We start from the raw sequence: 22,666 nt of genomic DNA on the forward strand, positions 1-22,666 counted from the left end.
CGCCCTGGCCAGCGCCTTTAAGTGTCACATGATTCTTTCTTACGTTCTTCCCCGCCCACCACCCCCGCACGCACCTGTTTGCGAGAGGGGCGGGGCGAGGCGAGGCGAGGCGAACAGTTGTCGCGAGTTTTGGGGTTTTTTTTTCCCGCGGCTTACAACCTACCCCGCGCATGCGCGCTCGGGGGAGCTGGGAATTGTGCGTTCAAAATGGCGGCGGCAATGGATGTGGACACCCCGAGTGGCGCCAACAACAGCGCTGGGAAGAAGCGTTTCGAAGTGAAGAAGGTGCGGGTTCTGAAAGGCGCTGCCCTTGCAGCCGCGGGGAAGTGAGGGAAGGGGCTGCTGGCTCCGGGCGAGGAAGGGACTGGTTTTATTCTCGTCAGAGGCCGGGTCTCCGGTTCCGTACTCTCTGGAGTGGGCGGGGCTTTGGGTTGCTGGCGCAGTCTGGAGCCAATGGCTGAGGCCGGGTCTCTGAGTGGGGAGAGGAGGGGCCAATGAGCGGCGACGTTGTTGCCGGGTGACAGCGGCATGTGGGGGCGGGTCTGTTAGGAGGCTCCTGCTCTATTACAGGCATTGGGCGGAGGCGTCGCCGGCTGGGGCGGGATCACGTCGCGCTCCAACAGGGCGGTGGTGCGCGGATGGGCGAGGGAGGTGTCGCTCCCGGGCGACGCGGCTGCCGCTTAGCGTGGTGATGTGAGGACGTGGGAGCTCGCTACGGGGCGGGTCTGCCGTCGGTTGCGAGCTCGTTCCTGCCACCGATTTAGACTTCGGTGTGGCGCAGGCCCCTCCACCTCGCAGCGCTGCTGTTCCTCTGCCCGTAGCCTTAGCGTCTGTTTCCCCACCGCTTGGACTCTGCTTGGAGCTGGCTGGGGTCCATTCGGGAGGGCGTCTTGTCTCATTTCCCTTCGTAGAAGCCCCCGAAATGAACGCTCAGGGATTTGGTGCGCTGGCAGCTCAAGTACGGGTCCTGAGTCGTCTGTTCTCAGCAGTGAGATGTTTGCCCATGGCGATCTTGGCTAGGGAGAAGTGGAAAGGGTGGCCAGGGCCTTTCCTAGCCTCACTCGGACACCTGAGTGGCTGCAGTGGTGGCTGCCCCCCCGCCGCCCCCCAATTGTGTATGTGACTGTGAGTTTGATTGTGGGTCAGACTGGCTTATGCTGAGTGATGTTTGTCCTTCATGCTCTGCTTTGACAACACAGGATGTCAAAGCTCTCATAACTCCAGTCAGAGCTCCTAGTCCCAGGCCTGTTGGTTTCTCCTCCTTTGCCCAGTGAGCATGGATAAAATACGACCAAAACTTAAGACTCTCTGTAATTGTAATTTAGTTCTCTGGACTGGCATCTTCTCTTTATCATCTTCCTCTCTTTTACTCTCTATCATAGGTATAGTAGCTTTGCTGAACTCAGAAGTCAAATAAGCAGTAAAATTCTAATTTTATCCTTGCATTTAATAGCTGTGAGTTGGATATATCAAGTCTTCAGAGTAAAAAGGCTTTTACAGGTTTACATAATTACTTAATTTCGAATCCCACTTTATGATTAGAAATCTGGCCCTACAGTTTCTGTAGTATGAAAACAGAGATGGGATGAAATGTAAGTTGTACAAAGAGATGTAAGAGTGAGCAGGTGAGGAGAAACTTAAGATGAATTTCTGGAGACACTTCCTCATGGTGGTATCTGTTACAGGGAGGACAGAACTGTTAACTAGTTAAACAACAGAGCTGAACTGGTTAGCTGTTTTAATTTAGGACCTGTTGCCGCGTCCCACTGTGGTTGGCATCTTGTCGCTTGGCCTGCCAGCCCTGCTGCAGCCAGGGTTGTCCTGGCTTAGTGGGGATAGCCACTGCTGGAGTTAACTGGCAAGAGCTGATTAACCGGTGAGCCTTATGCTTAGTGGTTAACATTGTTAATCTGTTAGTATGGATTCCTAGAGAGAGTGATAGAAACATCACTTGATTTGTTTAAATACAGGAAAATACCAGGCAAAACAATCACTGAACAGGGAGTTAGACAGTCTCTAGAGTGTTTAAGTCACAGTAATATAAGTGAGAGTTTTATTTACTACCCAAAATGTCAGGTAACTTAGGTCTGGTATCCTGTGTAATTATAAAGCCTCTCTTAATTTAATCTCTTTGTAGCTCAGAAGAGTGAATGGTCTGTAATTTTGTATCAGTTGCCTAGGAGTTCCAATCCTGTGTTGATTTCATTTCAGTGTTGTTGCTTTAAATGTATAGCAGGCCCTCCTTTTTGTAGGTTTTTGTGATTATGGAAGTCAGCCCTCATGTGGGGGGAGGATAGTTCTTGAAAGGTAAGACTTGAGGCATTCACAGCACCCCCCCTGGCTCCTTGTAACCATATGTTCAGACACCAGTACCGGATCCTGTAATGTGCCTTGCAGTCCTTTGTACTAGCTCCCATAGCATTTGAAGGGATTTCAGCACATGTATATAAACTGTTTCCAGTAGTTGGTTGCCATTGTGGGGGCAGTGCTGACTTATTGGTAGGGCACTGCTAATGGTCACTCCAGTGGTGACTCATTGATGAGGCTGCTGTCAATTGTGGTAGTTTCCATTTTGTCAAGGAGACCTGGATTAGACTTCCAATCAACTGCATGTTTTTTCTCCATTCCACCAGTGCTGACTATATGGCTTGGTGAGCAAAAGATCCACCTGGGATATATGATTTATGTTTCTTGAGTAGAAATGCGAACAATGGCATGTTTTCGGTAAAAATGAGCATCTTGCATTTGAGTGACTAGATTATGCAGATAAATGAGCATCTTTCCCAATTCTAGGTGCTTATATTTGTTTCTTGTACAACATTTCCTGGTTTGGCAGGAACTCTTGGGTCCTGGGATGGATACAAGTGTCTCCCTGCCCACAAGCAGCTCTATCTGTTCCAAAGAGTGGTGGTGAGTTTTCAGGGAGATCTTTCCATCTGTGCACTGAAGAGGGAAAGGAAGGGCAAGGAGTCCTCTAACAGTTATTGTAAGTTCAACAGAAAATGTGTTCTTTCTCTTTATAGTGGAATGCAGTAGCTCTCTGGGCCTGGGACATTGTGGTTGATAACTGTGCCATTTGCAGGAACCATATCATGGATCTGTGTAAGTAAATGCAATGTGTTTGGGTGGGGGGGGGGGGGGAGAATTACAGGCATTATGGTTATTCACAAGTGGTAGATCCCTCAGAAGTGTGATGCATAGCCGAAGTCACCTTTTAAAGTAAGATTTTTTTTTCCCAAAACCCAAACTTGCAAGGCTTTGTTTTGGTGATGTCTAAAGGCGATGATCCAATCTCTCACCTTCACCACTGGCTTTCACTTGTTACTCCAATTTAAAAGAGGAACAAAATAAGGACTCAAATTTGGTATTGCCCTACTACACAGGAGCCAGTGTTGGCTGGCCAGAGTTTTGGAAAGAAAAACCTGGATGTGGAATAACTATGAGGGGCAAAGCAGGAGTGAGATTATGCATGATTTCTGCCCCCAAATAAAGTGATCTAATTAGAAAGCTTCAATATTGACTGCTTCATTAAACCATTGAAGATGGTGTTAAGTAATACTTCCATAAGTTGAACTTCTGTAGTCCAGATTTTTCTTGTCTGGCATTTCGGGGTGCTCCAGGGCTGGAGCACTTGCAGGGAACAGCTGGGGAACCTGCACTCAACTACTCCTCCCTGCCCTCTCAGAGCTTCTGGAGCACTACAGATAGGAGAATCAGGGGCTGGGGGCGCTTGGGGCAAGAGTAGGGGCAGGTACTGAGCCCCCTAGTCTGTCACTGCTGGTTCTTCTGCCATTGGACTGGAGCCTTGCAGCTGGCTGGCATTGACCTTCCTGTGCCTAGCAAATTCTTTGACTGGGAACAAGTCAAGTCTTGAGGGTGCTGGACAAGGGAGGTTCAAATAGTACAATTACTGACAGACCAAGGCTGTGTCTACACTACAAGATAAAATCGAACTAAAGGTGTTAGCTCGATATTAAAATGTCGTTGTCTTCACTGTAAATACCACTAGCTTGATTTATTGACCCCTAATATCAATAACAAAATGTCATTATTATGGGATGGGTATACTGTCAATTTCAAATAAAGTTTAGTATGGAGGTGCCATGTTCTTAATTTGAATTTATTAGCCTCTGAAAGTGTCCTGTGTATATTGCACGAAGCTGTCCGGTGGCCCTCCATGTGTGGCCGCTTCCTTCTCCACTGCTCTCCATCCAGGTGTGCAGGAAGAGGGTGACAGGAAGCCTGCAAATTTTTGATTGAATTAGAAGTTGAATTTGAATTCAGCGGTGCCTAGGCCAGCAAATATAAAGGGCATCCATAATGAAAAAATTCCTTTGCCCATTGCATCGCGTTGCATCGGTAGCAATCTCCTGCAATCATGAGCACTCAGGGTAGCGATCTGCCTTGTACTTCTCAGGCTCACAAGAGAGCCCCAGTGTGGACCCACCAGGAGATTCTGGGTCGTCTTGTGATTTGGGGAGATCAGTCAGTGGGAAAGAGACTTCGGGTGGCCAAGAGAAACATGACACTCTATGATCGGATGTCATGCAAGATGAATGCCAGAGGTTACTCCTGGGACTCTGTGAATGCCAGGTGAGGGTGAAAACACCAGCAGGCCTATCAAAACATCTGGGAAGCCAGCCAGCAGTCAGAGCAGCTCCATAGACCTGCCACTATTAAGAGCAGCTGCACATGCTGCTGGGGAGTGACCCCACCATGGACCTTGGTCTTAATTACGACACTTGTGGAGGCCCTGGTCTGGAGTTTGGGGTGAGCTGAGAGGAGCTGGGCCTCTTGGAGGAAGAGGCCACTGGAGAGGAGGAAGCAGGCAACGAGCAGGTGACCGAGCAAGTTCTTCCTGGCAGCCCAGAGCTCTTCACTGTAGACTTAGAACCAGTCCCATCCATGCCAGTCCATGAGCCCCTGGACCAATCTGTTCGGGTAAGTATTTATTTTGCGTGCCAGAAGCGGATTGTGGGTGTGTGTAGAGATAGGGTCAGGTATGGGTGCAGGCTTGCTATGATTTCATGCCCCTCAGAACAGTGTGTAAATATTTTTTGGGATGGAGCACTTTTCCTTTTTGGAGATCTCCTCAAAGGCCTCATCCAGGCACTCTTGTATTTTTTGCACAGGTCTGCCCAAGAACCTTGACTTCTTGTGGCTTCCATGGTAGCACGCCTTGCCACGCCAGGCAACTAGCTAGCGATGTGGTGTCCATGGTGACATGCAGCATTTTAGCAAATTTTCTAGGCCTGTAGTCACACAGCATGAACAGGTCGTCGTCTTTTTCCATGTGTTAGTTTTAGGAGGGTGATGTCATCTTTGGCAAGCTACTGAAACATGGGAATTGGCATCAGATTTCTTTTACCATGCTTCCTGCCCTTTTACATTTCACTGCAGCAGCTGGCTCCCCATGCCACAAAGCAGTTTGCAGGCTCTGCAGGGTGTCTGCCCTCCCAGATGCCTTTTGACCCAGCATTTCTTTTTGTGTTACAGGGATTCCCTGTACCACACAGCTGTCAGGCTCTGTGGGGCATCTCTACCCACCCCATGTCCCTTTCCAGCCAGCATTTATTTAAATTTATTTTTATTCTTTTTATTTTACGGGGATCCCCCCATGCAGCCATTCATGTGGCTGTAATCTCACCCTTCCCCACCATCCCCTCATGCCACACAGCTGCCATGCATTGTGTTCCTTGCTTATTGGGGAAGATTGCTCCAAGAACATCGAAAACGTTTTTCCCCTGCCCCAGGACCCCTGACAACTTCCTCTGCTTAGCAGCCCTCCCCTTCCCCTGACAAGTGGACAGTTGCTTATAGCTTACCATGTCCACAAAAAAACGTGCTGGATAAGTGATGGTAAATGAGGTATTGTGAAGTGCACGCTTAGAATCCCATCCTTCATAAACCTTTAGCAGCCTTCAAAAAAGAAGCTTTCCCAACAGTAGACAGAGACCTATTCATTCCATTTGAAAACACATTATGTGAATTGTATCTTAATTTTGACCTTCACTTTCCCTCTGCCATGTCCAGCATGGGAGACCGGTACAGAAGGAGGAAAAGGTTCATGCAGGATGTCATGGAGCGGAATGAAGCAGAACACAGTAAGCTGATGAAGGACACTGCTCAATGGCATCATAGTATAGCCCAGTGGCATCAGAGTCAAGCTAAGATGCAGCATAGAATGCTTGACTTTCAACACCAACAAGCGACAAAGCAAACTGAGGCCATGGCAAAGCTCATAAAAGCAGTTAGGGAGGTTCTGCGCTCCCTGCTGCAGCTGCAGAGGGACTTTCAACACAACAGCGAAGGAGCTGATATGTGCTCCCTGGAGTCCCCTGAAGAGCGATCCCCAAATCCCTGTTGTCACGGTTCCTGAGGGAGGGCAAGGATAGCCTGCTGCTGTAGTCCCAAGGGCCACTGCAAAAGGCTATTCAAGCACCCTTGAGAAGGCGGCTTTTCCCTGACACTTAAACCTCCCCCCCACCCCCCCATAAAATCATTCCTTTGAGCTCAGTGTGACTTTTTTTTTTTTGTGGTATGCAGGAGTAGTAGGGAACACAGATCATTGTGGGGGGCTGGGAGAGGGCTGAAGGCACAGCTGACCACTGTTACACCCAGGTCTGCAGCAGAAGCACAGCTGACAGAAATGGGCGAGTTGCGGGAGGGCTGAAGGCACAGCTGCCTACCACATGCATTCTATTTAACTGCAGCTTTATTCCCTCCTCCCAAGTAAAAGCATTCATTCGTTAAGGCACCGTGTGATTTACTGGCACTATGACAGAGAAATAAACAGGTAATGTGTTACAGATCATTCATGAAGCTGTTTCAAAGCATCCCTTTATTGCTGTTGCCTCGGCATGGTTACTGATGAATGGCTGTATAGGTGGCTGTGAGTAAGCCCTGCCTATGGCCTCAGCTTCAGAATTCCAGATGGATGGGAAAATCTCCCCCTTGGATTCACAAATGTTCTGCAAAATAGCACATGCCATAGTTGCTGTGGAGACATTAGTTTCAGAAAGGTCCAAACGGGTCAGTAAGCATCTGAACCTCACTTTTAAATGTCCAAAGGCGCATTCACCCACCATTCTGCACCTGCTGAGTCTGAAGTTTTTCTTGCTGGGGTCCAGGGCTCCTGTGTAGGGCTTCATAAGGCAAGGGAACAGAGTATAAGCAGGGTCACTCAGTATTTCAGTAGGTACCTCCATGGCACCATTTGATATTTTTTTCTATTTTTTTTTCCCCTTGGCGGGGAAAAGAGTCCCATCCTGGAGTTTTTAGTGCAGCCCAGAATTTTGGAAGATGCATGCATTGTGAACCCTTCCTGATCATCCAATGTTGATGAAGCGACCTTGGTGATCTGCCAACCCCTGCAACACCATCAAAGTACCCGTTTTGGTTTATGTACTCTGGGGCCATGATGGGCATGTGCATGTCATCTACTGCCCCACTGCAGTTAGGGGACCAACCTCATGACAGCAAAGCCATCCACTCTTGACTGTGACCTTAGGAGATGTACAGGCTTCCTGAGGAGACACTGTCAGATTGCCTGGGCCACCAGCATCACCATGGACCCCACTGTAGATCTGCCCACCCCAAACTGATCTGCCACTGACGGGTAACTGTTGGGTTTTGCAAACTTCCACAGAACGATTGCCGCTCTATTCTGAACTGTTAATTCTTGTGTTGCTGCTCTTCAGGGCAGGGGCTCGCAAATCAAAGTTCCATAGAAGTGGACTTGCACATGTGAAAGTTCTGCACCATCTGCTGGTTGTCCCAAGGCTCCAAAATGATGTGGTCCCACCAGCGTGTGCTGGTCTCACAAGTCCAAAACCGTCGCTCCACTGTCACCTGTACATCCAGGGCATCCAGCAACGGTGAACATTTGGACTGCAGTTCTGAGATTTGCTCTTCAAAACCATCATCATCATGATACTGAAACATCACTGAGCTTTGTAATTGAAGGCAAAATTGTGTGACGGCCAGTGCAGTTGCCAAAATGATGTATGCTGTGAGTTGAAGTATTTGGGGATCCTTGCTGGTGCTGGTGGAGAAAAATGCCTCAGGAATGGATGTGATCTCCAGTTTGTTTTCATGGCGTTACTGGGTTCTCTGAATTTTGAGACAGTGCTTTGCATTCTGGGATTCAAATCTGAAACACCCACAAGCAACTGTGGCTAAGGCATTTAGTGTGCCTTGTGGCTGCCTGTCCCAATCAAACTTGCATAGGGCAATGGGGACGCAGAAACTTGACATGGAATAATGGTGGGTTGAATTTCAAGAGGCTGTGTGGACACTTATGTTCAAATTCATAAGAACAAGATTAAAAATCAAATTAATTAGAAATCAAATTTAGTGTAGTCTAGCTGCAGCCCAAGAGCAGACCATTACTCAGCCCTTATTATTCTATAGAAGAGAGCATTAACTGCCTTATGCTGGGTATTGTAATCTGGAATTGTGTGGTGGAGAGGTATGTGGATTGTTTTGCTATAGACAAAATGATCACAAATGTTTGAACAATACCAATATTACTCTTGCATATTTGCACATCTTCATCTGGTAATGCTGTATAAAAAGCTTAAATTTACAAATTAACATAAGATCACTCCATGTGAAGTACTACACTGGAATTCTGTTTAAAAATTTCCAACATCCTGTGTACATGCACGCATAGATCAGTCACTGATATAATTTCTGCCAGGAGTTACTATAGTTACAGAAACAGATTCTCAAAATTGAGTGTAACTTGTTTGTTACCTTTGTTGTAGTCTTGAGGGACAAAGCAGTATTTTGTGTACTCTAGGTGAAAGTACAAGAACAGTTTTCCAAGACTGGTCTTGCATTTTTCATGATCTTTAGTCTTGAAATATATAAAAAGTAGCCCCACCTCAAAGGTTTACTAGGCATGATTATTGTGGGTGAGAATGCTAGCCCTCAGCTTCACCTAGTTTTACCTATGTCACTGGTTCCAGTAGTAATAGGTCTAGGAATAAATCTGGAGTTTGAGGTCTCATGTCCAGGCCTCCCCTATCCTCTATCCTAACACATTTGCAATAATTGGTGAGATATTTTACTTTCTATTTTAAATTTACCTGATTTAATAGATTATTCCAAAATGTATCTAAGCTCTTATAAAGAGGACAAAAATTCTGATGCATTGATCTAGGGTTTGAGGAAACGGGGGAAGGGGGAAGGTTTCCTGGCTCTGACAGACTTGCTGTGTATTTTTTGGCAAGTTGATTACTATTCATGATTCTCGATCTCCTTTTTTTAAAAAAAAAAAAAAAAAAATAGTAACACTGAGGATTAAATCATTTGTGAAGTACTTTGAGATCCCTGGATAGACAAAGCTGGGGGAGCATGTCTTAATTTAAGATGATAACCTCGAAAAAGTAGTCCAAAAGTACACTCGATAGACTGAGGACCTAAAGCAATAACTAGAGAGCTCCTCTTTCTTAATTTCCCTTCTGCAACACTTTGTGGTGATTAGAGGGATCCAGGAAATGTATAGCCATTTCACATGACCTGCTTAAAAAGTCATATTTCTGAACACTGGAAAGACCCAATCGGTAATCTTACAGAAGCAGATTCTCTAGAAACAGGATTAAGAACATATGTTTCAGTGACATACAAGACACTAACTAAAATAAGGACCATGAACAAATGTTGGTCCTAATAGAATTCCATAGTTTAACACTGATTTTTTTTAATAAAAATAATTGATGAAATACATTGTTTCTAAACTAGTGGAACTCAGTACGACATGAGTCAGCTGAACTACCCCTAAACTATTCATGGTTTTCCATACCAAGATCTAATAGGCAGTATTTGGTCTGTTCTGACATGTATGTGTGAGAAATCATGGAGAACTGGAAATAGCAGAGAACTTTTTTGGGGGGTGGTTGGGGAGAGAAGGGAAAGAATGGTCCTGGCTGTTACTAGCTTGATAAGTCTCAAATGTTAGCCTTAATTAAAATAATGGGTCAGTACTAAGAGGGCAAAAATTACATCTAAAAGATAAGCAGCAACAGGTTTACAAAAACTCATGCTGCAGTTGGATTGCTTTTTTTGAGCATGCAGATGAGGCTCATGCAAGGAGAATAACAAACAGTGGTTGGAGGGAACACTGAAGTAATAACTGATTTTGGTGAATCGCTTATGTTTAACAAATTACTTGTTACAGTAATTCGTATTACCTTGGATAGGTACACTCACATAAAAATGGGCAGAACACCAAACAAAACAGCAGTACTTGACTTGTACAGAATGGAGGAAATGTCTGGGTACTGAAAGAAGTAGTGTTGAGTTTGGCTTGACCTGGAAGGAAGTACAGAGCGTTTTAATTCTTCATAGAGTAAGATGAGACAATGTAAACTTAAATAATTTAGAAACAGAACTATTATGTGCAGGAGCAACAAAATGACTTATTTAAAATTCCCTATTCTCAACCATATTATCTTGACTATGAAACATTTTTAATGGTAAAGGAAAACCTGGAAAGCAGGAGCGTTGAAAGATGCCTAAGAGTAGCAGAAAGCAGAATATTAAGTTATACACAAACTGTATTAAAAGAACATCTTTTAAGTTGGAAAGTCCAAGCACCAAAACATAAGGAAAATAACAAATTTACCTGTGCACTGAGTGAGGTGGGAGTTGGGCGGGTGAAAGGGAGTATATCATGTAATTGCATCATAACACACGTACTAAGAAAACTAAATTAAACTTTGCAGAGGCAACCCTTCATTCAAGCTGATTCTGCATCCTTAGTGTTCTTTTAGCAATTTTGTATCACTTCCTGATATTTTTAATAGGGACAAGATATATTTTTCTTGTTATCAGGAAACAGCTGAACTGTTTTGGCTAAAATTTGGGTGGGAGGAGCAGGGGCAGAAGCAGCACTCTGAGATAGATGCCTGTTGAGTAAAATCTCAGCTCTGATAGCGGAGGTTTGGGAAAGTTTAAAACTAGAAGTGACATGACATTAAACAGAAGACTAAGCTAAATATTGAGGAAAATCCAGTAGTAATCTATAAAGCACTGGCATAGTCTTCCAAAGAGGGTAGAGGACTCCTCTCCTGTGCCAAATCTTAACCACTGGGCTGGGGAACTCCTAGAAAACTGCGGGGGAAACAGCTACTAAAAGCAGAGTGATAAATTGACTCTTTTCTTCCACACACCCCCATCCAGTCTCACTCTAGATGGAAAAGCCCTGGGGGCGGTACTGCAGGTTCTTGAGTGAATAGCTTGATTTGCCTAGGAATCCAATGTCCTGCATCACCCCTCTTATTCTCAAGAAAAAGAACTTGACTCTTTAAGGGAAGCTTACGCCATACGCATCCTCTCCAGTTCTAATCCTGAATAAGGAGGAGCCGTAGAGCTCAAAATATCTGCATTCTTATAAATTAAGCAGAACCAGAACTTCACGTGAGAAAGTACTTTATAGAGATGAAAATGGCTAAAGTGTCCTGGGTCCCAATCATCTTCCACAAGTTCTAACTGTTCCACAGGAGCAAAAGATCATAACCACAAGACAGAGGAGGATAGATTATTATTTTCCCCCAGAAATAATTGAAATGGCAAAGAAGGAAGAAGCAAGCAAAACAAGTAGGACGGGCTCAAGCCAAGGAAGTATCTCCTATGGAGTACTAAGGAAGAGTTTGCCACAAACTACAACAAATAAAATCTGTATTTGTGGGTGTGTGTAACCACGGACTGTGGGGTTGCGGTGCACAGAGCCATGACAACTAATTTAGAGGTAGGTGCCAACTTGGTGTAAGACCCAAACAGTGGGTAACTGTTCAAAGTAAATCCACTGTGCCTCAGCATTATTAAGTGGGATCCCTTGAGAGAGAAAAGCTTTATTGCTTATATCCAATAATATGGACATACCACAGCCCTTCTTTTCTAAGTCTGGGAGGAAGCACAAGTGATTCCCAAGCAAAGGTAGCAGAGATGACTCATATTCTGTGGCTATTACCTCTGGAATTCTGAGGGAAGCCAGCCCAGACCAAACAGTGAAGTATGGTTAGAGCTGGTTTACCACCATCCAGAAATAGGGCTAGGACAAAATACCGTATTTCTCAGAACATAGATCCCAGTTGATTTTGAAGAAATGGGTATAGGTGATTATGCAACTTAGATGCTCTCTGGAGCAGTGAGCTCTTCCGCATACCACCTTTCAGCTTTAAGAAATCAGCATACGGTTATCCTAAAGGCAGTTTCTCACCTTCTGTAATGATGGTGATTAGCTTTTTTTTTTGTTTTTTTTTTTGTTTTTAAAGTTTCAAGACGCTTAGAGGTGCTCCAGTATCTATAGTAAGAAAAAGGTCTGGTGGAATATGAGCCATTTTAGACCTTGACAGAATAAACGGTTCCACTAAAGTGATGAAATTCAGGATGGATTCTGCCACATTCCTCAACATAAGGAGGGTTTATGGAAAGACTTCAACAACAAACTATCTAGAATGGTCTCCAGCCTCCTCAGAGTAGACTAGCTCCTATCCAGGCACCTAGAAAATCCCAGGATAACTTATTAGTATCAAGTAAGAATACAAAGGCAAGATTTTTCTGCACAAGGAAAGCAAACCATGGGTGTGTCTACACTATGAACTAAAATCAAATTTATTAAAATTGATTTCTTATTGTGGGGTTTTATCCATTTGATTTTGAGCATCCTCATCTTCCCACATGTGCCCCACAAAATCAACTTATTGCTGCCACACTCAAGTAGCTTAAATTGAGTGCTGCAGCAGTGTATTGTGGGAACCTATCCTGCAGTTCCCTGAGCCCTGCAGCATTTTGGCTCTTCAGTGGTTCAGCATGCTTTGTTAAACAGCTGTCCCTTTTTCTAGTCGGGGTTCTGGCTTTCTTTTATTAGAGATGTGCTTTTTATGTTTGTGGAGAGCAAAGGGGTAGTAAACCTGTCTCAGCTGGCAGATTTTTGAAAATGGCATGCAAAAGCACTGGATCTTTGCAGGCTCAGATCCAAATTTAGACCTCCAGGCAAAGAAGACCCTTGAAAGAATATGTTTAAGTAGACACGGGCGCTACACTGAAACTCAAATGAATATTTAAACAATTATGTCTTGGGGCAGCTAAAAGACAGCAGCCTATAACCAATTCCGAAAATTGTGACTGGGGCAGGGAGACCCTTTGATTATGTTTGGACCTGAATCTGGATTTAGGCCTCCTGCCAAAAACGATCCTTAAAAGAAGAATGTGTTTAAGTAGACATGCATTCTACACTGCAAATCGAATGAATCTTTGAAACCGTTATGGCTCGGGCAGGCTAAAAGACCTCAGACTATAACCAGCCCCAAAAATCATGACCGCTGAGGGAGACTTCCCCCAGGTGGCTGAAAGATCTCAGACTACAGCCAGCACCCAAACATCGTGATCCTCACTGTGTGCGAGCTGCCTGGCACTTTGTGCAGCAAGTTCTCCTATTGGTTTGTTATCAAGGCATGTGATACATTTGGGTGCAGGAAAGTTAGACTGCTTGGTTCCTCCTGGGGGAGGGAAGAGGGGATGTGAGGGTCAGGAGAAAATGTAAGCAGCTGAAAAGAAGCTTCTCACCCAAGCATGACCCCCACCTATAGACTAGCTGCTGCATGATGCAGGTGAGGGAAAGTTCCAGAATGCTTGGTGCCTCTTGGGGAGGGATGGGAGGAGATGTGAGGGGGTGGGAAAACATGTAAACAGATGAAAAGAAGTTTCTTGTCCTATCAGCCAAGCACAACTCCCACCCACAGCCTAGTAGCTACACTGTACGGGGGGGGGAGGGGAAGGTGCTAGCAGGGGCATACCCAGAACCCACAGCTGCACTACTAGCAAACGAAAAGATGATTTTTCAGCCTGTCGTGGTCCTACGGCCATGGGCTTCCAGGTGTCAAATTGAAACAGTCTTCCTGTTGCAGCAACGAAGGGTCCTGTGGCACCTTATAGACTAACAGAAGAGTTTTGAGCATGAGCTTTCGTGAGCACAGACTCACTTAATCAGATGCTGCTATCTGTAGACAATGGATCGTGTGGTGTGTCTGGGATGGAAGCTGGAGGCATGAAGGTAGGTGTAGCGGTCACTAGGTTTATGGTACAGGGTGGTATTGATGTGGCCATCGTGTATTAGCACCGTGGTGTCCAGGAAGTGGATCTCCTGTGTGGACTGTTCCAGGCTGAGGTTGATGTTGGAGTGAAAGTTGTTGAAGTCCTGGTGGAATTCCACCAGAGTCTCCTTCCCGTGGGTCCAGATGATGAAGATGTCATCAATGTAGCATAAGTAGAGACGGGGTGTTAGCAGACAAGAGCTAAGGAAGCGCTGTTCCAGGTCAGCCATGAAAATAGTGGCATGTTGAGGGTCCATGCGGGTACCCGTAGCTGTGCTGCTGATTTGAAGGTATATATCGTCGCCAAATCTGAAATAGTTGTGTGTAAGGATAAAGTTACAGAGCTCAGCCATCAGATGTGCTGTAGCATCATCAGGGATACTGTTCCGGACAGCATTTATTCTATCTTTGTGTGGGATGTTGGTATAGAGAGCCTCTACATCCATGGTGGCTGGGATAGTGTTTTCTGGTAGGTCATCAATGTCTTGCAGTTTTCTCAGGAAGTCAGTGGTGTCTTGGAGATAGCTGGGAGTGCTGGTGGCATAGGGTCTGAGGAGGGAATCCACATAACCAGACAGTCTTTCAGTGAGAGTGCCAATGCCCGAGATGATGGGGCGCCCAGGATTTCCAGGTTTGTGGATCTTGGGTAGTAGGTAGAATAGCCCCGGACGGGGCTCTAGAGGTGTGTTGATATAAATCTGTTCTTGTGCTTGTGCAGGGAGTGTCCTGAGCAGATGGTGTAGTTTCTTAGTGTATTCCTCGGTGGGATCTGCAGAAAGTAGCTTGTAAAATTTGGTATTGGAGAGTTGTCTGGAAGCCTCTTTCTGGTAGTCAGACCTGTTCATGATGACAGTAGCTCCTCCTTTATCTGCCTCTTTGATTATAATGTCAGGGTTGTTTCTGAGGCTGTGGATGGCATTGCGTTCCGCACGACTGAGGTTGTGAGGCAAACGATGCTGTCTCTCCACAATTTCTGCCTGTGCGCGTCGGCAAAAGCATTCTATATATAGGTCCAGACTGTTATTTCTACCCTCAGGAGGAGTCCACATGGAGTTATTCTTCTAGTGCTGCTGGGAGGGTGTCTGTGCAACAGTGTGCTGGTCAGTGTTGTGTTGAAAGTATTCTTTAAGTCTGAGATGGCGAAAGTAGGCTTCCAGATCACCGCAGAACTGTATTATGTTTGTGCGGGTGGTGGGGCAAAAAGAGAGTCCCCGAGAAAGAGCAGACTCTTCTGCTGAGCTGTGTGTGTAGCTGGACAGATTGACGATATTGCTGGCTGAGTTAGTGGTTCCACTGCTGTGGCTCTGTGTGGCAGGCAGGAGTTTAGACAGCTTGCAGTCCTTTTTCCTCTGTACAGTAGTGAAGTGTCTAATGTAAATCTCCTGTCTTATTTTAGTAAAGTTCAGTGGTGTGGAAGTTTGTGTTGAAGGTTGGTTTCTTATGAAAGACTCCAGATTTGAGAGCTCATGCAGCATCTGATGAAGTGAGTCTGTGCTCACGAAAGCTCATGCTCAAAACTCTTCTGTTAGTCTATAAGGAGCCACAGGACCCTTAGTTGCTGTTACAGATCCAGACTAACACGGCTACCCCTCCGATAGTTCTTCCTGTTGCCTAATTCCTTTGCACCCAAGAGCAGTGGAGATGGAAGAGACCAGAACGGAGAACTTTGGGGCATTGTGGGGCACATACGGGGCATGGCTGGAGGCTACTGAATTTGATTTAAAGCTATGACGCTTCCTTGCTACCCTTCATTTGGAATTTTAAATTTGAACTGAAGGCTACACCCATCGGATTACTACAGTATTAAGATTTTGATATGTTGACTTTAGTGTTCTATAAATCAAAATAATGGAATTTACACTGAGGACAAGCACTTGCAAAAATTGGGCTAATTGACTTAAAATCGGTATCTTGTAGTGTAGACATAGCCCAAAGATTACTAGGAACAAACACTGGTTCAGGGTGGCTGAATAAAGTCTGTGGCTCTCTTTTCTGCTCCTAGGAAGAAGGATGTTTTGAGTAAAATGTTCCCAGGGTGACAGGTGAGAGAATGTGTTTTGTTTTAAATTTGCCACTCCAAATTAGTCAAAGTTGTTGTAGTTGCTTCTGTTCATGGCCCAGGAACTGCTCCTGCTTCCCATCCCAAAATGAGTTTGGGCATTGAAATGGCAAATTCCAAACTAATTGGCCATTCTCCAGAGTAATAGAAAATCTGTCAGCCTCCTGCATGCCTTCCACCTTCTTGAGCTACTAAAGAATTTGGACACAGTTGCATTGGCATCAAGATTGAAAGGTCAGCAAGAAGAACCCAGGTTTTTGGGTCTTCTGAATTTCTTGTGGGGTGGCCTAGATTTTGCAGTTAAGGCTAGGTCTACACTAGACCTGAAAGTTGATTTCAGATATGCAGCTAGCTATGGCTATTGTGTAGCTAGAATCAATGTATCAGAAATCGACTTAGCTGACTGTCATCACTAAGGAAGGTCAATGGCAGCATTTTTGCTATCGACCTTCCTTACTCCTCACTATTGCAAGAAGTACAGGGGTCAGCTGCTGACTCCAGACCCCACGTTTTGTGCATCTTTACCATGTATGAAATCAAACTCTGGAAGTGTAGACATGCCCTAAGCATATCTGTAGGATCATTTCCACAATCATATCTTGTATTTTTCATGAAAGTTGTTGCAAATGCAGTCTTGCCTAAACCCATAGTAAATTGTCTGGTACCATTGAAATTTCCTAAATCTAATTTGGTATCGATAGTCTCAGAGCTAACAGTGTTAATCTGTATCTTCATAAAATAATCCAGTCCTGTAGCACCTTAAAGACTAACGGTATTAGGTGATGAGCTTTCGTGGGAAGGACCCACTACTTCAGAAAGGAAGAATTACATTACGTTAAATTCTCCAGATCTGAAGAAGTGGGACTTTCTAATGAAAACTCATCACCTAATAAATAATATTTTTAGTCTTTAAGGTGCTACAGGACTTCTTGCTTTGTTTTGGTATGGATCGTTGCTCACAACCAAGGTCAACTCATCCTTTCAATACCTTAAGAGGACTATTCTTCAACTTGTTTTGTCTAAAACCTCAACACCTGGAATAAACTGTTTGATACATCTGAGAAGAGCTGTTAAAACAGACTGAAGGAAAACAGATCATTTCAGTAAAACTTTGTTTTTATTAATTTCCACAATACATGCCTAGGCTTGAGCGCATCCAAAGCTGTAGCCAAGCTCTGTGCTACATGAATAAATTCGCACAAGCACCGATCATTACAAACGAAAAGTAAGGGAGAGGGCAGTCCCAGATACTAAATCTTCCTTTTAATTCAATCTTTCCTTAGAATTTTGATTGTGACCCATAATAATTAACAGTAATAAAAGCCCTTCAAAAGCCAAACAGACTTTGGTGTGACCAAATTTGAAATATTTATCTTTACAATTGGGCAAGCAGATACTTCACTAGCAGATAGTACCGGTACTCCTACACAATTTCTTTCCGGCCTATCCTCAGTCTCAGAAGGTGGATAAACTCTTTTCATTAATAAAGATTGACTAATCCCCTCCCTCTCTCCTTCCCTTTCATTTTGGAAAAAAAAATCTTTCTTAAATCCGGTGACTTCCAACACTTTTGTAATACATCCAACAAAACAAAGAGCTTGGGTATTCTTTGTCATTATCTGTAGTAAGGCGGATTGTTTGATATTATATGTAAAAAAGGCCCCAGTCTCAATGTGCTTAATCTTTTTTTACAGGTATAGAATGTCAAGCTAACCAGGCATCGGCTACTTCTGAGGAGTGTACCGTTGCATGGGGTGTCTGCAATGTAAGGCAAACTGTTTTAACTGACCAGTTATTGCAAATAAAATTTATCCCCTTTTCTGTTACTTAGAATGAGACTAGTGAAAGCTAATCTGTTAAAATGGTGTCCTAGACATTTACTAGGAAAGAATTCTTCAGATTGTGGATACTTAATAGACCATAGAGAGAGGGCTAAAGAAGAGGAGAGGAAAACAGGAAAGCTGAGAGTTGGGAATGTCTACAAGAAGGCAGGTGGGGAGAAGGAGAACAGAGAAGAGGAAGGGGTGAAGGTTAAATATACCTCTGTTCTTTGTTGCTTGGCAATATCGTAATTTAATTTTGAGCTCTGAGTATCTTTGAATACTCAAGGGATGGGCTTATACGTGGAAGTTGTTCAGCCATCAGGAGAGTATTGCTTGGAAGTCAGCATATCTGATTCCTCTTGATTCGCAAGCCTATGTAAAGGATCAGTTTTTATTGACCAAATAGCATGTTTCTGTATTAAAAAGTGAGACCTGAATTGTTTAATCCATTTAATTTCAGATTTTCCCATTTTTCTGAGTGATCACTGCCCTTCAGACAGGGCACCGGCCATGTCTGGAGACTAGGAGTGAAAGTAGATGCTGGGGCTTACTGGTTCAAGCTGCTTTGGACCTGGTGTCCTGGGGAGGAGGGTCCCTCTGAACTCATGAAAGGATGGGACTGGGCAGGGTCCTCTATCCAGCCCTTAATGGATGCTGCTTTTAACTATCTATGCCTTGGGGCAGCTGGCCCTTTGATTCCGTCTGTCAGCAGGGCAGTGCCGCAGGATCCTATTTTAACATCAGCCATGCCTGGACTGGTACTGGCAGGCAGTTCGGACTGGTACAGTGTATCAACCCACTTTCACCTCTGCTGTAGGTTCAAGCATGGAAATCAATACTCCCCCATTACCTCTTGTGCTGGCAAGGGCCTGCTAGCTGTGCACTTCATGCCCAAGGACCAGTTTTGCCTGCAAGACAGTTCTGTCCAGCCTCAGAATGCACCCAAAGGATGCATTTTTGTAGAATAAAATGGCACACAGCATGACCACATGGACACTGTACACGTGTGGTCACAACACCTGCAAGTGTGGCATTGTTTTCCTGATGAAGAGTTTCCTGACATGCCACTGTGTCCAGGGTAGCAGATAAAGAATTACATGAAGGAAACTACTCTTGCCTGATTTTGACTTGGCTACATTACAAAAGCTACTATGTTGTGGGGCTCTGTTGCAACAAGATGGTGCCTCAGCAAGGCTAAATACTCAGTTGTATCTGTCTACAAAGGCAAGGTCAAATCATAGCTTTTAACCATGTTGGGACACAAGCGTGGGAATTGGGATTCTCAACATAAGCCTGTAATGGTATTGGTAAAAGGGACTCTAATTTTTAAGGAGCTACATGAGGAAAGGAGGACAGTGTCCACCAAAAATATGTTATAGAGTTTTGTCTGGCCTCCCAAAGTCAATTTTATTCAAACCTCAGTTGGTTTAGTACTAGCAGAATGTTTCCTTCAGCCTGCACCTTCATCCCATTCATTTCTGCTCTTTAGGACCTCCTCGGGTTCTCCATATATTTGTTCACTATAACATTCCTCTAGTTGGCTCCATAGATTAGTTTGTCAGCCTCTGCTCTGCTAGTACTGACAGCTTCTAAACCCTGCTCACCCTCTGTTAGAAATTATCTTTTGCCATGGCATCAACTGTGACACTCTCCGTTACTACTGCCTTAACATTTTCTTTCCTTTTTCAATCAGATCAACACAGTCCTCTTCCTTGCCATTTATCAGCGAGCTCAGTCAGCTTCCCACATCCCTTGCTGATAAAAACTTTGTGCCCCTCTCGTAGTTAAATTTTCATTGCTTTAATGTTTATATTAAGAGGTTAATGAACAGCATTTTATAAAACTCTGTAATTTGGACCTTCTCTTCCAGCATGCTTTCCACTTCCACTGCATCTCTCGTTGGCTTAAGACTCGCCAGGTGTGTCCATTGGACAACAGAGAATGGGAGTTCCAAAAGTAGGTATCCAGTGCCTTTCCTAATGTGAAGCATGCTATTGCCTGTTCACTGAGTCTTGTGGTTAGTGCTATGCATTGTTCATCAACAAGCCCAAGCAGAGATTGAGCACCCCAGTATCTTTCTTATTTCTTGGTCAGGCAGCGTACTCTTTGCTACTGGGAGGAGTTTTTCGTCTCACTGTACAGCACTCTTTGCTTGGTCACCTGCCAAGAGAGTTGCTGCCCTGTGAAGGGTATCCAGCTAGTCCTGTAAGTGAGATTCCTTGTAAATGGGCATTCTATATATCAATGTTTTCTCTGGAGAGCATAGAGGAGCGGAAAGCAGAGCCCCCACATGAGTGACTTGGATTCAGAAACTAACCTGGGTTAAATCCATTGCTCCATAACTTGGTATTGTGTTTATATCAAGATGTCACAACTTGTATTGGGTCGTTCTGATCTTGCATTGTAGAATTTTGTATTAAAACCCAATTAAGATTAGAGATAAGTAAAACTAACTTAGCTGTTTTGGCTTGGATCTTTGCTTGCAGTGCAGAACCACCAAGTAAATAAGCTAGACTGATGGCCATGCTTAAAGGCTTGTCATCAGAATAGCCAGTGAAGCTACTGATTAGAGTTGAGGGACAGTGACACATATATATATGGAGGTACAGCTATGCAGTGCTAAGGGGTATTGAAAGTTAAGTGTGAGATGTAGTAATTTGTAAATATCAAGCTTACCTAGCATCTGCCCCCCTCTGTACTTGGTTTAACCAAATCATTTGTCCATAAAAGTTTATGCATAATTCATTACTATGTTAGCTACAGATTCACCCTCGTTTTTTAAAAAGAGCATTCCCTTTAAACTGTTTCCTGATTTATAAACCAGTAATGTTAGTTTCTTAATCCCATATTTGAACATTATTTGACATGCAGCTGTGTAAATGTCCACTTCTATGATAACTACAATGCCAAAGTGCAGCATTTGAACATCTGAAAGCAGCCATAACTGAAAAGTAGACCCTGATGTGCTATTCTGTTTGGCTAGTGACTGAGCTGCCTGACATGAAGTGGTTTATATTTTACAGGTGCCCAGAAATGTATAAGGGGTAACAATGTGCTCCAGTCTCTGTACACTAAGGACAGATCCATAAAGTGGAATTTGAGCAGAGAACTAGAATGATAATCAAAAGTCCATGAAACAATGAGGTGTTAGTGTCTCCTAATTACTCACTATGGTCTAGGAGATTTAAGGAAAAAGTACCTTGGTGTTTCTACTGAGGTTGAAATACATATTTGTTTATTGCTTGTTAATTGGATTAAGGATCATGAGTGAAGCTAGTGCCAAAATCTTAGCATTGGTATTTAGTGTGAAAATAACAAGTGGGGTAACATAACAAATGTTTGCATTTTCAGGTATGGACACTAAAGAAAGATGGTCGCCAAGTTTACTGTTCTGTCATCAACATGATTGGCTTATCTTGTTAGTGAGTCTGTTTTAGGAATTATGTAAATCACTTATACATATGTTGCATTTTGCTTTAATCTTAATATTGTACACTCTTAATATCATATTGTACACTCTGAAATAAAGTATTGTTAGAACACCCCCATCTAGTTTTCTCTTATATTCATGAATGAAATGATTGTGAAAAGTGGTGGGATCTGCTTCAGAAACTGGAAAGCTGTCTGGGCATTTATGATTCCTCAGAACTGTTACTAATGCTAAATTGACTGCCATCCTTTGTCCCACGAGACAGAACTTCCCATGCAACCTGCATTGTCAAGTGTGCCTGATTTCTCACGACATAATTTAAAACCACATCTTGGCACCCACTAAATTCTGTGAGAGGTCAGTGGGAGCAGGACCTGGCCCTTAATTCTGGGCCAGCAGAGAGAGGGGTGTTCTTATGTTCTTATGACCCTGCCGAGCCCCACCCTTTCGTAAGTTCAGAGGGACCCTCCTCCCCAGGACACCAGGTCCAAAGCAGCTTGCACCAGTAAGTTCCAGCATCTGCTTTCACTCCTAGTCTCCAGACATGGCCAGTGCCCTGTCTGAAGGACAGTGATCACTCAGCAAAATGGGAAAATCTGAAATTAAATGGATTAAACAATTCAGGTCTCACTTTTTAATACAGGAGGTTAGGTCCATAGATCGCTATTAGTAAGGGTTAAGGTGTGGTGCCTAGCCTTTTGTTGAAGGCGGGAGATGGATGGCAGGAGACAAATTGATTGATCATTGTCTTCCCTTCACCTCCTCTGGGGCACCTGGCATTGGCTACTGTCGGCAGACAGGATACTGGGCTAGATGGACCTTTGGTCTGACCCAGTATGGCTGTTCTTATGGGTGTCAATTGTGCCACTGGAAGGCAGATTGAAATTACTCGCTCATTTCATATAAATTCCCTGTTGCTATCAGATGGAAATTTAATTTCCACTGCTTCTGATATGGATTCAAATAGAAGAGGTGATTTACGAGGAGAAAACATGGTTAATTCCAGACTCCTTGAACTCCTTCTGCTTGGTGGTATTGAGCTGGGAGCAGGTTCTCAAAAGTTGCTAGTCATAAAACACTTCTCAGTCAAAGGTGCAAATAAGGTCTCTGCCTCGAGTAGCTCATGTTGTTTTCAAAGCCACAAATGGGGCTGTGAATGAACATACAGGCTATATCTACACTGCAAAATAAAGTCTGTTCTTAATAAATTAGACTTTTTAACCTCTGTCTTACAAACTCAAAGTTAATTGTT

The 22,666-nt window shown here is 44.1% G+C and overlaps 1 protein-coding gene across 1 annotated transcript; it reads left to right on the top strand.

Moving 5' to 3' along the window:
• The first annotated feature begins 170 nt into the window (after positions 1-170).
• On the top strand, positions 171-21,526 carry RBX1 (ring-box 1). Its single transcript, XM_075009752.1, has 5 exons — positions 171-285; positions 3,024-3,102; positions 17,856-17,926; positions 19,855-19,940; positions 21,336-21,526. The coding sequence occupies exons 1-5, from the start codon at positions 208-210 to the stop codon at positions 21,346-21,348; spliced, it is 327 nt and encodes a 108-aa protein (XP_074865853.1). The 5' UTR covers positions 171-207; the 3' UTR covers positions 21,349-21,526.
• The last annotated feature ends 1,140 nt before the right edge of the window (positions 21,527-22,666 follow it).

This window comes from Carettochelys insculpta, chromosome 1, assembly GCF_033958435.1.
Source record: "Carettochelys insculpta isolate YL-2023 chromosome 1, ASM3395843v1, whole genome shotgun sequence".
Taxonomy (NCBI): domain Eukaryota; kingdom Metazoa; phylum Chordata; order Testudines; family Carettochelyidae; genus Carettochelys; species Carettochelys insculpta.

Bases quoted from the DNA above. Each gene is read 5' to 3' on its own strand.
- RBX1 (XM_075009752.1), top strand. From the start codon at position 208: ATGGCGGCGGCAATGGATGTGGACACCCCGAGTGGCGCCAACAACAGC. The intron at 286-3,023 runs GTGCGGGTTCTG...TTCTCTTTATAG, and splicing joins AGCGTTTCGAAGTGAAGAAG to TGGAATGCAGTAGCTCTCTG. The intron at 17,927-19,854 runs GTAAGGCAAACT...CTTCTCTTCCAG, and splicing joins TTGCATGGGGTGTCTGCAAT to CATGCTTTCCACTTCCACTG.